The 15909-nt window shown below is 49.3% G+C and overlaps 1 protein-coding gene and 1 non-coding gene across 6 annotated transcripts in view; one reads left to right on the forward strand and one right to left on the reverse strand.

Annotated features, from left to right (window-relative positions):
* The window catches only part of CYTH1 (cytohesin 1), a 79776-nt gene that overhangs the window by 36928 nt on the left and 26939 nt on the right, over positions 1-15909 (forward strand). For 2 of the 5 annotated variants that reach the window (XM_024981008.2, XM_024981009.2), the window contains exon 1: positions 11541-11874. The exons of 2 other annotated variants lie outside the window; for them this stretch is intronic. Coding sequence is in view for 1 of the 3 variants with exons in the window: in XM_015458990.3 (XP_015314476.2) it covers positions 875-902 (28 nt within the window). In the remaining 2 variants the exon portion in view is untranslated. Of the gene's footprint in view, positions 1-763; positions 903-11540; positions 11875-15909 lie in introns of those variants that run through there. One more of the 5 variants, XM_015458990.3, reaches the window with a different exon arrangement.
* Positions 556-620, reverse strand: MIR2349 (microRNA mir-2349). The gene has a single exon (NR_031281.1). It is a non-coding gene; the product is annotated as a microRNA mir-2349 (primary transcript).

Genomic DNA, 15909 nt, shown 5'->3' on the forward strand with positions numbered 1-15909 from the left:
TATATGTAGTAAATATGGCAGCTGTAATGAGAGATATAGATGTTGAGAGATATATATATATATATATATATATAAAGAGTTAAATATGTAAGAGAGGATGAGAATATAATATAGAAAACAAAAATCTGGACGAATATTAAGAACATATACTGAAATGTCATCAGTGGTTATCCCTGAGTGATAGGATTAAGGGCCCCCCTAACTACTATAATCTAATTTCAACAATAAACGTGTCATGAATATATTAAGAATATGCAGAAAAGAACAGTTTGGTGCAATATATTAGAACATAGAATGGGGATGAAGTTGAACTTATATGGGAATGATGCCCTTAGTTGTTTTAGGGTTTGGTTGTTTTTTTTTTTGCCTCTAAAATCTGCCTCCTATTTTTATCCTGTGACTTCATAACATACTGTAATGATTATGATCTCTTAGTCACGCTCTTGGGAAGTGCGCTGTTACCTCACTGTGAGACAACCCAGTGTTTTTAAGTCATTTTGTTCTAAGCAAGTGCTTGGGAAGTGAAGAGAGAAACGCCAGCCCTGTCTATTGCTTTGGGTTGAGTCTGAGACCAGAAGTGCCACTGTTCCTCACTGGACTCCAGCCTCAGACTGCTTCCAGGGAGGAGGTGGTTAACCTCTGGGGAGCTCCTTGAGCTTGACTTCAGGAACTGGGTGGTGGCAGTGAACTGGGAGTGACGCTTCTGTGGATGGAGGCTGATTGGTCCAGGAGAGCTGCCAGGGAGTTCCCCGGCAGTCCAGGAAGCAGCTCTGAGCTGTCCCAGCGTTGGACAGCCCACAGGTATTCCCGCCCCACCCGGCCTCCCAGGAGTACACACCCCGGCAGCCTTCAGGGTCCTGCTGTGACAGAAAAGATGGTCCTTAAAACCGAAGAAGAGGATGGTGAGTCCAGGCCTGGTCTGGGTGTGTGGGGTGAGGTTTAGGTATCTCTTTTGATCAATGTGTGACGACATGTGTTGTGTGACGACAGTTTTACAGCCCCTTGAGGAGTACCAACTGAAAGGCTCTTGCTTGTGTGTGTGTGTGAGAGAGAGAGAGAGAGAGACTGTGTTTTTAAACTGAAAGTGTCCCCCAGCCCCCACCCCCACTCTGCCTCTTGTTGGGGATCCGCCCTGGGTGCGTCTTGGTGGCATTTGCCCTCCTACTTGGCGATGGCGTCTGACTTCCTGAGTGAATAACAGTCTTAGAAGCGCTGAAAGTTGCGTGTACACCAGTGTGACACTAAAAAAGGAAAGATGTTAGAGACCAGGTTTGAAAGTACCTGAGGATGAATAATAACCGTGAGGTTCAGGATGAATAATAACTTTTTATTAAATAAAAATGTAACAGAGGGAATCCGTAGTTGTTTGATCTTCCTCTTTTGGTATTAGGTAAGTAAGGACTGAAGCCTTGCAGGGTCTGGGGAACTTCCTTTGTCTTCTCCACACCCACACTGTAAACAGTGAAGCTAAGAGTAAAGGGGTGACAAGTTTTGTGGATTCTAAATCCCAAAAGCTTTTGCAGAAGAACTGGCTTTAAAGCACCCTAGGTCAGGGCTCTCCAGTGTCTTGAAGTTTTGTGTGTGGGTCTGTGTATGTTTTATTGTGATACTTTCATCAGATGGCCATGTATTTTTTGTTTTGTGTTTGATTTTTTTTGACACGTACACACTACTACGTTTTATTTATTTATTAATGGCTGCCCTGCGTCTTCGTTGCTGCACATGGGCTTTCTCTAGTTGCGGCAAGCGGGGTCTGTGCTCTAGCGTCGGTGCACGGGCGTCTCCTCGAGGTGGCTGCTCCTGCTGTGGAGCACAGGCTCTAAGCGTGCAGGCTCCAGTTGTTGCAGCACGCAGGCTCGGTGGTTGCGACGTGCTGGCTCTAGGCGCACGGTCTTCAGTAGTTGCGATACAGGGGCTCATCAGTTGGGGCTGGAGGCCCTAGAGCATGCAGGCTTCGATAGTTGTGGTGCATGGGCTGAGGTGCTCAGCAGCACGTGGAATCTTCCCAGACCAGGGATTGAACCCAGGTTTCCTGCACTGACAGGCAGATTCTTATTCACTTGGGCCACCAGGAAAGTCCCAGATGGCCATGTTTTAGTGCCTTTAAGACAAAAAGCAAAATGTGTACTGGTTTGTAGCTGGTATTGGATGATATGAATAAGTCAGAAATAAATATTAAGCTGTTTTTCAAAATGGATTTTGTGAAAATGATAATAAGCTTTAGGGATCGTTTTTATCTTTTTCCTTATCTGGTTCACTGTAAAATGTATTTGAAGTTTCATCTTTGTGTCAGACAGTATTGTGGACCATACCCCACAGGGTGGCTCGAAAAGCTATACTGTGTGTGAAAGCCTATGGGGGAGAGGGGGATTTGGTGTTGACAACACCCGGCATGTGAGGAGGGGATGATGATGAAGCGGTTCTCCGTCAGGGCTGAACTGCCCCCGTGGGAGCTTTTGTATCTGAGCGGTGTGTCCACGGTAGCCAAGGTGTCTAGCTCGAAAGGGGACCCTTGTGAGAGGGGAGGAAGACACTGGTGGATGATGCTGGGGTGGTCGGGGTGCACTGGCCCGGCCTCAGCAGAGGGTGACCGCTGCTCACTGAGCTGGTTCTTCCCTCTTACTTGCCGCTGCTCCTTCCTGGTGGCCTGGCTTCAGACTCCCTGAGGTGGTGCCAACAGTCACTTTAAAGTCAAAATCAAGGGGTTCCATGCTGTCAGCTTCTGGCCATCCTAGAGGCTTTAACATTCAACATAAACTGCTCAGTGTGTGTGCCCTTGATTCATGGGTGGGAGTAGGGCTAGGGCATTTAGAAATCAATTTTTAGAGATAGGATTAATGGGCAACTTTGCTTTGAGAAAGTAGTCTTCAGAATGGGTGGTTCTCCATTTCCCTCAGCGCCCCCTGCCCCGGAATGTTTCATCTTGTTGTTTGTTTGAGACATTGAGGGGGGCGCAGTGTTGATAAGATAGTTGCCCCTAGATACTGAGATGAGATGACAGAAATGGCATCGGGCATGTGTGAAAGTGAAGGGAGCAAATGGACTTTCCCGGACCAGTCCCCAGCATCCCGAGAGGGCGGGTGAAGTGTCAGCATGTGCTTCTCACACAGCTGAATTGATTAGATTGTCACCCAAAGGGCCACCCAACACAGGGGAATCAAGGTTTAAAAAATGTCTCTGAAGAAGTCAGATCTTACCTGCTGCATGAGAATCTGCAATCCTTCAGTTACAGACATGGCTTTGCCTCTGTCCTTCCCTCTTACTTAGGCTCATCAGGTTCCACTCTAGTTACGCAGGTGTGTGTAACTGAGACTTAACCAGTGTCCAGTTATGTACGCGTGTGTAAGGATAGTGTCCAGTTATGCAGGTGTGTGAGACTTAACCATTACACTGAATTGAGCACTGTTTTCTTAGCCGTCTGAGGCTGTTTTTAGCTGTTACCTTTGGAATGTTTGACCCCCTTGCTTTGCCTTTGAACCTTCTCTCAGGACTGGGATCCCAGCTCCCTGCTGAGGGGCACACGGGACTCTCACCGGCACAGCTCAGGCTCTGCCGGGTGCCCCGGGCCCTGAGCGGAGCTGTGCTCACTGTCCCCAGGCACGCAGCCCCCTGGCCTCGTCCCTTTGTGTGATCCATGCATCCACATTCTCTCTGCATCTGCATCGGTCCTCAAGTCCAGGCTCCGAGGCTTGTCCAAGTCCTGAGCAGCCTGGCCGCGATGGCCGCCTGTGCCGCTGCTGAGGGCTCGCCCGCCTGCCCTGCTGGGAGCCCCCTGCTGAGCTCTTTAAATCCCAGCCCCAGCGCTGGCCGGGCACATGCAGATGCGCAGTGAGTGCTGAGCTGACGTGGCACGGTTGATTATTCTGGGGAGAGGAAAGAAAGAGCTGATGGCTCAGCCAGAGAGTTTGAGTTGGACTTGGTCTGTTCCTGGATTATTTATACTCATTGAATCTTACCCATCTCTAAACTGGAAGTAACACCGCGTACATAGTTCATTGTCAGGAAGTGTGCAAAGGTCACAGTTGGGCTTTGTCGTCAAGTTCAAATAATGGAAATGAAAAGATATTTTAGGCTATGGATCTTACATATGTATAAGTTAGTATTATTTGTAGGAAAATATACTGACTGAAATGGAATTGAGTAGAGTATCTCTCCCTCAGGACACTGGATTTTCAGGTTGCATCTGAAATACTCTGTCTGGTGGTAACTTACCCCTTATCCCGCCCTCTCAATGTGGTCCTTGCCACTGCTCCAGCCTCACATTGGGCAAGTTGCCGAGGCTGGGGGGAGTTTTAATTCGGAAAGCAGAGGTGCTATAAGTGCACATCCCATAGATACTCCCTACTCCCTTCCTCACCGGTTGAGTTTGTATTTTGCAGAACCAAAAATGGTTACATCTTTATTTTTAAGCAAGAGCTCTTGGCATTGTACAAAGCACACATCTCAGCGGACCTGCATCACCATCTGCCAGGACCAGTTTTGAAGGGGCCTCTCTCTGGTCTGAGTTTCATAGGCTCTGGTCTCAATTTCATAGGCTGTCTGTGGAGCACACCAGCGTGAGTGCCTGCAGCACTGAACAGAGGGTCAGGACTGCCCTTTCTTCTTGATGAAGGAGGTTGAAGAAATGAGGCTCAGGTTCTGCTCTGAAAAGAGTGGACCTTTATCTGTCATCTGAGGCTTTCCACAGCCTCCCAAGTTCTCTTTGCTGTGGAACATAAAAGCATAGGGCTGGCTGTCGGTGGTCAGGACCCAGCATCCAGGAGACAGTTGGGGTGTGGAAGGCAGCACATGGAGTTGTCTGAGGAGCCAGCATTGTGGAAAGAACAGGCAGGGAGTATGGTCTTGGCAGGACGCAGGACTGGCATCCTCCAGCCTCTAGAGTGGGCCACGGAGCTGAGGGCAAGGGAGATGCGGTAGATATGGCAAGGCATTAGGACCTTGCCACCCAGCCCTCCCTGTGGCTCTGGAAGATTCGCTGAGTGTGTTGGTGGTGGTGATGGGGAGGGGCTGACTCTGCCTACATATAGTTTGCTGCTGGTTACCTTAAAAGTGGAGGGCTAGACCTTCTGCACATTTTATACAGTAGCCATTTCTCAGTTTTCCTTTGCATTTTGACAGCCTTCCAAAGGCACCTTTACTGAATTTACATTGTTCTTGTTTTTGCTTCTCTGTTTGCTGAAGCCAAGCTGAGATTTCCTTTTTAGAAAGATTCTTGTAACAGCTTCTGTCTTCTCCTGTTACCTTGTGAAGAGCTTCCGCTCATGGGGACTCAGATGGGCTCACCTTGCAGCTGGGACTGTCACTAGTGCAGAGGGGCCTCAGGCTCGTGGGGCCCTGGCTCCCAGGGCACGTGGAGCTCCCCTGGGGCTGGCGTTGGGCAGCGCTGCTGAGACTCGCTGCTCTTGGGACCCACTTGTCCTCCTCCTGAGCCCGTGCTGGTTGTGACACACCAGGGAGGATGGACACAGAAGTCAGGCTTGCTGCCCTCAGCTCTGCTCATGGTCAGGACTCGCCCTGCCACTTCCTTCCCTTCTTCCGAAGATAATTTCTTGACTTTTGTATGATCTTCCTTCCTTACCCTACAGAGAAATCATGAAAGCTTAACTTCTGACTTAGAAAAATACAGCACATTTCTCTTCCAAGTTGGTGACTGTTTCTGCATCTCTTCTCTTTCTGGCATCTTGAGTCTCTTCTCCTTTGTCTCTTCTGTTAAGAGTTCAGGATTCTGATTCACGGAAGTCCAGTGGAATCCTACATAGACAACACAGCATGATGGTATAGTTTCCCCCAGGGATTTCACACGCATTATATATAACAGGACTCCAGGTATGTTCCTCCCACAAAAGAAATACTTGGGTGTAAGCTGAGCAAATGTTTTGGGGTAATTGGTTGGTGACATTTCCATATTCTTTTCTGAATAGAGATTTCAGCGTAAAATTTTGCCTTAGTTTTGGATCCAGATAAACAGAAGGGTATAAAGTGCAGCATCGCTGCCTGCATTCATTCCCTGTCCACACTCCTTGTCTCTGGAGAGGGTCCCTGTCGACAGTTTGAAGTGCATCCTTCTCAGATCTGTGCATTTCCCAGCATCGGTGTCACATGCGTGGTGTCCTGTTCCTTCTCGTGGCACCGTGTCTGGGACATCTTTCTGTGCTGTCATCTGTGACCAGCTTACTCTTTTTAATGACCAAATTGTGTGTAAATAGCTTTTTAGGAGAAGGCAATGGCACCCTACTCCAGTACTCTTGCCTGGAAAATCCCATGGACGGAGGAGCCTGGTAGGCTGCAGTTCATGGGGTTGCTAAGAGTCGGACACGACTGAGCAACTTCACTTTCACTTTTCACTTTCCTCCATTGGAGAAGGAAATGGCAACCCACTCCAGTATTCTTGCCTGGAGAATCCCAGGGATGAGGGAGCCTGGTGGGCTGCCGTCTATGGGGTCACACAGAGTCGGACACGACTGAAGCGACTTGGCAGCAGCAGCAGCAGCAGCTTTCACTTTTGCACTTTTGAGAACATGTCCGTTGGGTAAGTTCTCAAATGCAGTTGCTGAATGGAGAAGTACTGCTCGAAGTTTGCGCCCTCTCCGCTCCCCCAGCGGAGCCTGGACCCTCGGGCCTTTGGTAGACGCTTGTTTCTGCCAGGCTCTCGGGAAGCTTTAACTGGAGGGTTGAAGCGTCCGTCCTTCGTGTCTGGCCACTGTGTTTCCGTGTCTGCCTTTTCTGTCCTTTGCGGCTTGTGCACCGTGGTCTCACAGCTCTGTGTGGTGCTCTCCTTTGGAAACGCGTGAGCCTCTGTCACAGGTGTTGCACGTCTGCTGTCCTGGTTGTTTACCTTTTAGCTCATAGAACTTTATTTTCCATTCTGAAGCCTTTCACTTTATTACAGCAAATTGAACAGATTCTGAGATTATGACCTTATTTAATTTATGCTTTATTCTAGAATTTCTGTGGTTTCTTTTTTTATATTAAAATCTTTGATTCAGCTAGAATTTATTCTGATATAAATGAGGTAGGCATTCAGCTTAGCTTTCCCTCAAATGGGTAGCTAATTGCCCTACCACCATTGACTGAATAATCCTATTTTTCTTTATATTTTTGTATCTTTTAAAAATACTTTCTTTATGAGACTTCATGACTTGAAGTGTTTCAGTATTTCTTGAGGTTCTTTTCTGCTGTTTTCCTTCTCTATTGCTGAAATTTCAATTATTGACGAGGAAATGGCAACCCACTCCAGTGTTCTTGCCTGGAGAATCCCAGGGACGGGGGATCCTGGTGGGCTGCTGTCTATGGGGTCGCACAGAGTCGGACACGACTGAAGCAACTTAGCCGCCACCGCCGCACTTCAATCTCTGGCAGCAGCTCTCTCACATTACCCTTCTTCCTCTTGATAGTTGCCTTTGCTATTCGCATACGCATTTTCCATGTGAACTTTAATATTGTTTTATCCGTCACACTTCCTGTAAAACTCTTGTTGTTAAGGTAAATAGTAGTTTTAGAAAGCGATGTACAAACTGAAGACCACCTTCCCCCACTGGGGTCCTCCTGCCTGTGCTCAGATCGTTTTATTTTCTTGGTGGCTTTCTCCAGCCATGGTAATCACGCTAGCTTGCATGGAATTTGCTGGTCTTTGGGGGTAGATTAGAGTGAGGATCTGTTTGTATTAGATGGAGGAGGCCTGTGCCCTCTCCCGGGTCAGCTCGCCTTCCAGAGCTGGTGGTGGAGGGCACAGAGCCACCCTGCGTCTCCAGGGGCAGAGCTGCCCGCATCCTGCCTCCCTCCCTTCTTCCTACCGCCCTGCTGCACCCTCTGCCAAGGGCAAGAGGGAGAGGACCCCGAGAGTGGCCCCAGCAGGGATGAGTCCCTGTGCTGGGGCTGGGAGCAGGCCCCCATCTGGAAGGCGGGCTACCTGCTGCCCCAGCTTTGCTGCCTGTGAACGGACTCAGGGCTGCTGGGACCTGGAGAGCAGGAGCCTGGGTCGGTGCCTGCAGCCGCTCTCAGGCTTCTCTCAAACCTTGAGAGCCTTCTCTGGACCTCAGGCAGCTCTGAGAAGGGTTGATGTCTGGCACCAGGAGCCAACCCTTTCCAGTCTGAGGTTAGAGTTAGGAACTGCTACCCCCTCAACTGCTTCCGGCCCTTCTCAGAGCGGGAACAGAAGCCAGTCTTCGCTGCTTTGAAGAAGCATTTATGCTCCTGCTGCTGCAACTGCTGCTGCTAAGTTGCTTCAGTCATGTTCGACTCTGTGCGACCCTATAGATGGCAGCCCACCAGGCTCCACCATCCCTGGGATTCTCCAGGCAAGAATACTGGAGTGGGTTGCCATTTCCTTCTCCAATATACGCTCCTCAGTTCAGTTGCTCAGTATATGCTCCTAGCTTCTACTAAAGAGTAACTCAGCATTTTAAAGCAGAAGGAATGGAATAGAATGGTTGAAAAGTCCGTGCTTGCATTTCCTGTGATGCAGAAGCAGGGCAGGTGGGAGTGCAGGCTGACCTGGGGCCTTTGCCCAGAGGATGGGGGGCTTGGGGATGCATAGGATTAACAAGTTTGTGATGCTGATAATTTGAAAGACACTGATTCATTGCCTCTCAGGAGTTGTCTGGAATTAAGCACAGGTGGGTGGCCGTGGAAGCTCTGAGCTGTCGGGGCAGAAGACACTTAGTTCTGTGCCCCCACTCCTGAGCTGAAGTTTCGCTGCCTTAGATGAATGCCCTGTGTCCCTGTCACTTCTCTCTGGTCACCCCAGAAATGCTGCCTATCCCTCTCTCCTGGTGCGCCCGCACCCCTTGTGACTCTGCCTCACTGCCTGTCCAACAACAGTCAGATGTTGTCTTCAGGCCAGACTCAAAGGACACCAAGATACCAGTCAGATGTCTTCAGGCCAGACTCAGAGGACACCCTTTCTGACTAGTGCAGCTTTTCCAGGAGTTTCCAGTTTGTTCTGTATCCCTGTTTGTCCTTTGTCCCCAGCCTCTTGTGCCTTCTCCCCGCTGGCCCGGCCTCAGCTCCCATGAGGCCTCTGGGACAACCGGCTTTGCCGGCTTTGCTGCTGCTGACCCCACAGCACCTGTCACCAGTGTTCCATTGGCACATAGGCTGCTTGATTCTTTTTCTTTAAAAGGAACAGGAACACAGAAGCTCTTTGGGGGCTAAACCCACATCTTACTGTCTCTGTATCTTCCGCAGTAACTAATAGAGCACCTAGTTTATGGGTGGTAACCATTTTTTTCCCCAAAAGATTGTTGGAGTATGAGTCTGAGAAAGTAATTTTTTAAAGCTTTTATTTTCTCTGTTGGTAGATTTCCTGAGATTACTACCCTGTGCCCAGTCTTTTCCTCCAATCATCGCTGTGATTTCATAAACTTGATTATGGGGCTATTTATTTGAGATCTGTCTGTAGATATGAGGCGAGCCACACTGCAGACTTCCTGTCAGTAGCTTTTCCCTGTCACGTCTTGTCTCCTTGCTTCCTCGGATCATACTGTTTGTGCAGAGAATTGACTGTGGTGTAGGCTTTGCTGCCAGCGAGTCTGGCATGGAGGCACGTTGAGGTCTTTGCCAGTTTACACGTTGCAAGTCCAGCCCCAGCAGTGGATCCTCTGTTGCTCAGTTGTAGCTGGTGGGTTCAGGACAAGCCACAGCGAGCCTGTGCCTTATGGACCGAGTTGTGCACAGGAAGTGATGTCAGGATCCACCTACTGGGACCTTTAAATCCCTGGAGGGTTTGTGTGCCTGTTTTGATCTTACCTCAAAAAGGGGGATGTAGCCCTTAGGACTGTGTAGAGTGCTGTGAGAATATTTATGATATTTTACTGGAAGGCAAGAGCTTCATTTCATGGACAGAAACCCCCCTGCGAATAGGACAGTGTCCAACCAGGTGTTAAACTTTGTGATACAAACACGTTCAGAGGAGACCGTATAGATGAAGAAGGCGTTTAGTGATGGTTCTTTTGTGTGAACTGAGGGAGTTCTTTCTGGAAGAGGTGGTCTTGATGGCTGGGGAGGATGAGCCTCTGAACAACAAGAAGGAAACAGAGATAGGTTGGAAACCTGTCTCCCTGGGCCAGGTGGTGTGTGATTGCTTACCAGACCCAGTATCTAGTAGGGACTCTCAGCTGGCACGTTTGTTGAAAACTTGTCTTCCTTTGTAGCTTTAAACAGATATTTCATAATTTTAGGGTTTATTTCTCATAGATTTGGTATGATTCTTTTAGATGAGAACTCCTATGACACAAAAATAAAATTTTTCATATTGTGACTGTTTCTTTAAAGACAGGCTGGGCCTGCAAAGCCCAAGTGTTGGTCAAGTCTGGTGACCTTGTCTTGGTGATAAGGAACTCACATTAGTATAGTGGAGGGAGGGAGTCGTCTGTCAGCCGTCTATCAGCAGTTTCCTGAGGACAGAGCATTGGAAGGCAGGCCAGAGTGTGGGGTTTTTAGTTTTTTTCCTCTTTTTCTTGTGTGTCTGGAGTGGTGGTTCTTAGGCAGGGAGGTTTGACCCTGCGAGGATTTGGGATATCTGGAAGCCTGTGGGGCTGTCCTCTCAGGGGGTACGGTGGGATGCTGCTGTGGGCATCCAGGGATTGGAGGCCAGGGTGCAGTTAAATGTGCTCTAAGGCACAGGACACCCTCCCACACAGAAGGAGCCCCCAAATGTCAGAAGTGCCGAGATCGGAGAACTTCATCTAGTATAGTGGTTTATTTTCTCTTTTTCTCCTCGTGTATTTGGCACTTGTTTTAATCCTTAGGTCTCTTCCCTTATTAGTCAAAGGCAGTGCTTCCCAGAGGAGTTCACAGACACAGCCTGCAGTCACCCCATGTCCTGCTTTAACACGGGGCCTGAGCCTCCAGACTCCAGTTCTGGGGCCTGAGGTCCCCAATGTGTGTGTCTGCCAATGCCCTTGGTGATCCTCACACCTTGAGGTGGACAGCCACTCCTCAGGCTGTAGTGACGTTTCTTGTCACCAGCAGTCTTACAGTATTGTCCTAGACCCACCGGCCACTCGCCATAACCAGAGTGTACTGGCACGCTGGGTTGGAGCCTCTGGTGCTTGTGGCCTGAGTAGGAGGCAGGCCGTTTTAGTAAAAGGCTGGAGCAGATCACCTGGAGACAAGGGGCTTAGGGCTGCAGAGGACCAGAAGGGGTGGGGCGTGGGGGGACGTTGGAGCATCAGGTCAGCGTCCCTGCCTGCTGATGCGGTTGGGGGGTGGGGGTGGAAGGGGTGGGGGAGGGGGAGTCAGGGGGTAGGGGGAGACGGGAGGTGGCCTTCTGCTGAGGGTGACAGAATAGTCTGCGTTCTGGATCCTACCCTCCTGTTTATCCACTCGGGGAGGGAGGTACCTTAAGTAAGGGTTAACACCCTCCTAGGGAAGCCACCATCAGTCTTTTGCTTCCAAGGGGGAGAAAAAAGCCGCTGCAGTCTGTGAGCAAAGGCTCGTGGCGCGTCCCCTCCCCCTCGGAGGCCTCGAGTGGGGGCGCGGTGGGCGGGGCGCTGTAATTGCATTCATGGAAATAAGCCTGGAGGACTGAGCACACTCTCGAAGTGTCCGCCTGGCGCTGGCTCCGCGGCCATCTCCAACCACGCCAGCCTTCCCCACTAGGATCGACTTCCTCCGCACCCGGGTTTCTGCTCAGCTTTTGTGTCCCCGCCTGGCTGCCGCCTCTGCCCGGGCAGTGCGGGCGCACATGCCGCGCGGGCTCCGTCCCTGCCTCCACCCGGCGCTGGCGGGGCGGCCGGGGGCTTGGGACTGGGGGGTCGCGGTGCCGGGCCACCATGGCCTCTGAAGCGGACAGCTGCCACCTGCCAGGGCGTTGACGTCGCTGCCCCAGGGCTGCCGGGATCCTGGGGCCACCGGAGAGGGGACTCGCCCCGGGTAAGAGGCCAGGCGGGGGGTGGGGGGGTGGTGCGGGTGAGCCCACCGTGTGGAGCTTCCTGTGCCGAGTGAATCCCTCTGCTATTACTATGCGCCGCTGCCGGCCTCTCCCAACCCGGAGCCAGGCAAGCCTGATGTGTGCAGCGGCTGCTTCTCTGCATATCTGTCGTGTGGTTTCGCATTCTGCTCTCTCTTCCTAGGTTTCTTTTTTCCCGTAGCTGCTGCTTATAGAGGTTTCAGCCTTCAGTGTGGTTTCTGCTAGGCCCCAGATTAAGGAATAAGCTAATAACCAATTTGTATGGTCCTGCTAGGATGAGGTTTTAAAAAGGAGGACAGAAAACAGGGGCAGAGTCTGAGAGATCACCCTCCCAACCCACCCATGGAGTTTTTATTTTACTCATTAAACACTTGGGAACCTTCCCCTGGTATGAGTAGCCCTCTTCCCAAAAATGCACATAGAAGAGGAGCTGGAGTCCCTTGTTTAATTTGCTGCCATGGGTCTGTTCCAGCTGTCCGGCTGAGGGGGAATGTTTCAGTCTGCAGAAATAGGGTTTTATAAAGGGCCAGCATGCACGTAGGTTTTAGGAAGGTGAGTAAGGTGAGAGGAAACTGAGCTATGTGCCTCGGGTCCCCACCGAGCCTCTCTTTTGGAGGGCAGGGGTGTGGTGGCACAGCTGTGCAGTTCCCAGATGGCAGCTGGCTTGGGGAGGGGGCGTGCTTGCTCTGCCTGGGAGGAAGGAGAAGGGCACGGATGACAGTGGGGTTTGTCTGCTGGGACGGGAGCTCCCAGGCTTGCCCTGAGAGTGGAGGGCTCCTTTCTCGAGAAGCCAGAGGTGGAACGTGGTTCTCCTTGTCAAGCCGGCTCCAACTCTGCTTTCAGTCCACGAGACCCTTTCAGAAACAGCCTTGGAGACAGAGATTGGTCGTGTGAGCACTGGGAAGAAACTGCTGCAGAAGTCCAGCTGGACCACGTATTACCACTGCCAGGTTTTAGAAAAAGCTTGAGGTTCTTAAATGATTGTTTTCTAGTTTTCAGCTTTTATTGAAAGCAGATGTTAACTTTATTTTCTAAACCAAACTTTTAGGATACAATTTTATGACTTTGTCTCTTTTACTACCTTGAAATTTGATCTCATTTCCCTTTGATTACAAAAATCTGTCTTCAAGTTCTCCTTTTTATTAGATAAAATGTGTCCATTCCTTCTCTAAGTAAGGTAAGATGATAAAATACTTTGCTTTCATGAGGCAGTTTATGGAGCTGTTTAATAGACACCCTCTCACTGGGAAGGGGGAGGATGCTGACATGCCCATTCCTGCTTAAGGAAACCAAGGGAGAGATGGTGGTTTTTCCCAGGTCACAAAACCACTGGTCAGTGAAGCCCCACTCAGTTGCGCCCTACCTCAACTCCTGGGCAGTGTCTCATCTCAGTTAAGGAGGCCTAAATTTTTAGGTTAGTGGTTAGATGAGATGTCTATAAGATTGATACAGGAATAAAGTTTTCCTTAAAGATGCAGACTATAGGAATAAAATCTTTAATATACTTACTTCTGGGTGGGAGACTGAGTGGTTTTTATGTGGAAAGAATTTAAGCTACAAGAGTAAATATTCACATTGGTAATTTGCTGGAAGGCGCCTTTCACCTTTGATGTTGAATGTCAGTTATGCTAGCACATGCCAATTTAATTCCTTTTGGTCCTGTTGGTGTGTCTACATTCTTTTAGTCACTTAGGCTGTAAATTGCTCGCCTGGTGGCTCAGACAGTAAAGAATCCGCCTGCAATGTGGGAGACCTGGGTTTGATCCCTGGGTTGGGAAGATCCCCTGGAGGAGGGCATGGCAACCCACTCCAGTATTCTTGCCTGGAGAATCCCCAAGGACAGAGGAGCCTGGCAGGCTACAGTCCATGGGGTTGCAAAGAGTCGGACACGACTGAGCAACTAAGCACAGCACAGGCTGTAAATTGGTGGTGAGACACTTCTTTTTACAGTGCTTTATACAAAAATCAGATCATAGCTTCTGAGAAAAAGGACTAAGCTTAGCAGAAATCAGGAATTCAGTATATTGCTATTAAAATTTTTGTTTCATTTTTAATTGTGGTGAAATATATGTAACATAAAATTTACCATTTTAAGTGTATAGTTCAGTAGCATTAAGTTCATTCATTCACATAGTTGTACAGCCATCACCATTATCCATCTCTAGAACTTTTTGTGAAACTGAAACTCTGTCCCTGTTGAATTTTGGCTCCCGGTTCTCCCCTCCCCCAGACACCCACTGTTCCACTTTCTGTCTCTGTGAACTTGGCTTCTCTGGGTACCTCATGTAAGTGGAATCGTCCAGGATTGGTCCTGTTGTGGCTGGCTTATTTCACTGAGCGTAATGTCTTCTGAGTTCCTTCATCCTGTGGCATGTGACAGGATTTCATTCCTTTTCAAGGCAGAATAATATGGTATTAAATTTTACAAAGGGTTGCTATAGTTTTGACTTACGGAGGGAAAAGGAATTGTTTCCCAAGGTTGGGAGACTTTCTGTAAAGTCGTGAGATGATCAGGTCAGCACCCAGTTGGCCATGTATGTGTCCCCAGGTTTCCGGTTTCAGTCACATCCCATTTCCTCGTCCTTCTGTGTCCTCTGGTCTGACAGCACCCTGAGGTCTGTCTCTTAAGTGTGAGGCTGGCAGCGAAGCCCCTTAGTCATTGTATCTTTGTGTTTCACTCATCTCTGCGTTGCCTGTTGTTAAAGACCCTGTGAATTTTGGTTGTTTTCTTGCCCTGTCAAGAATATCTGACCTTGTGTATTTCTAGTGTCAAGTCAGAAATGAGAGTTTTGTGAAAGTTTGCTGACTGTTTGTGTGTCAGCCAAAGCCTGACTATTTTCTAGTATTTAGAATTTTTTCACACTGAAAGGCTCTGGGATCTCCTGGGAGACCAGGTGACTTACCCCAGGGCGGGGCAGTACAAGTGATCTGACCGGAGGATCTATTTGCACAGGCTGAGTCAGGAAGGGCCCAGTGTGTGACCAGCACTCGCCACACGGCCGGCTCTTTGATCTTTGTCTCTGGAGGCAGTGGACACAGCGCCCTCAGTCATGGGCAGCTTCCCAGATTTGTGCTCTTAAGCCCAAAAGCTGTTCGTAAATAGCTTGTGTTCCCTCTGGAGCTAGTAACAGTTTCTGGAGAGGGTACAGGAAGGTCCAGTGCTTAATTTACCTTTCTTTTTTTAAAAAATTAAGTATAGTTGATTTATAGTGTTGTGTTAATTTCTGGAACAGTAGAGTGATTCATATATATATATATATGTGTGTGTATATATACATACACATTCTCTTTCATATTCTTTCCATTATGGTTTATCACAATATATTGAATATAGTTCCCTGTGCTCTGCAGTAGGACCTTGTTGCTTATGCATTCTTTGTACAATAGTTTTTGCATCTACTAATCAGCATCCTTGACCCGGCTGCTGTGGCTCCAGGCGGGAGGGTGGTTTCTGAGGCCTTGTGTGTTTTCAGTTTCATGAAGCTCCAGCCTGGAAAGGGTCTGTCCAGCCTTGCTTAGCAGGGCCCCCTGGCGCAAGCTCTGGAGGGATGGAAGCCCGTCTGCACAGTGACACCCTCCTGGGCTGCATGGGGGCCAGACCTGTCTGTCTACCCTCTCCACGTGTTGGGAAAAGGAGGGCCTTCTGACTCTTGACCTGCCTTTTAAAATGTTGTCCTGCTGTCCTGGTTTAAATTTGGACCCTTGTTACCACCAAAAGGCAGGGGCTATATATAAGAAGGATGATGCTCAATGATTATGGTGGAAAAGGTAAGGCAAATTTAAATCTAGGCAGTGGGACCCGGTATAGCTGGAGCCTCTGAGGGAGCTGTGTCTGGGCCCTAAAGCGCACCTCCAACACTTTGATGTACGTCACTCCTGGGGACCAGGCACAGAGAGCAAGCATGGTCCCTTTTGGCCTGTATTCTTGTGGAACGGAAACTGCTGTCAGTAGATGTCTCTTTTCGGTTGGACTTCACTGCAGGTCGCTGGGCACCTGC

This window comes from Bos taurus, chromosome 19, assembly GCF_002263795.3.
Source record: "Bos taurus isolate L1 Dominette 01449 registration number 42190680 breed Hereford chromosome 19, ARS-UCD2.0, whole genome shotgun sequence".
NCBI classification, from domain to species: domain Eukaryota; kingdom Metazoa; phylum Chordata; class Mammalia; order Artiodactyla; family Bovidae; genus Bos; species Bos taurus.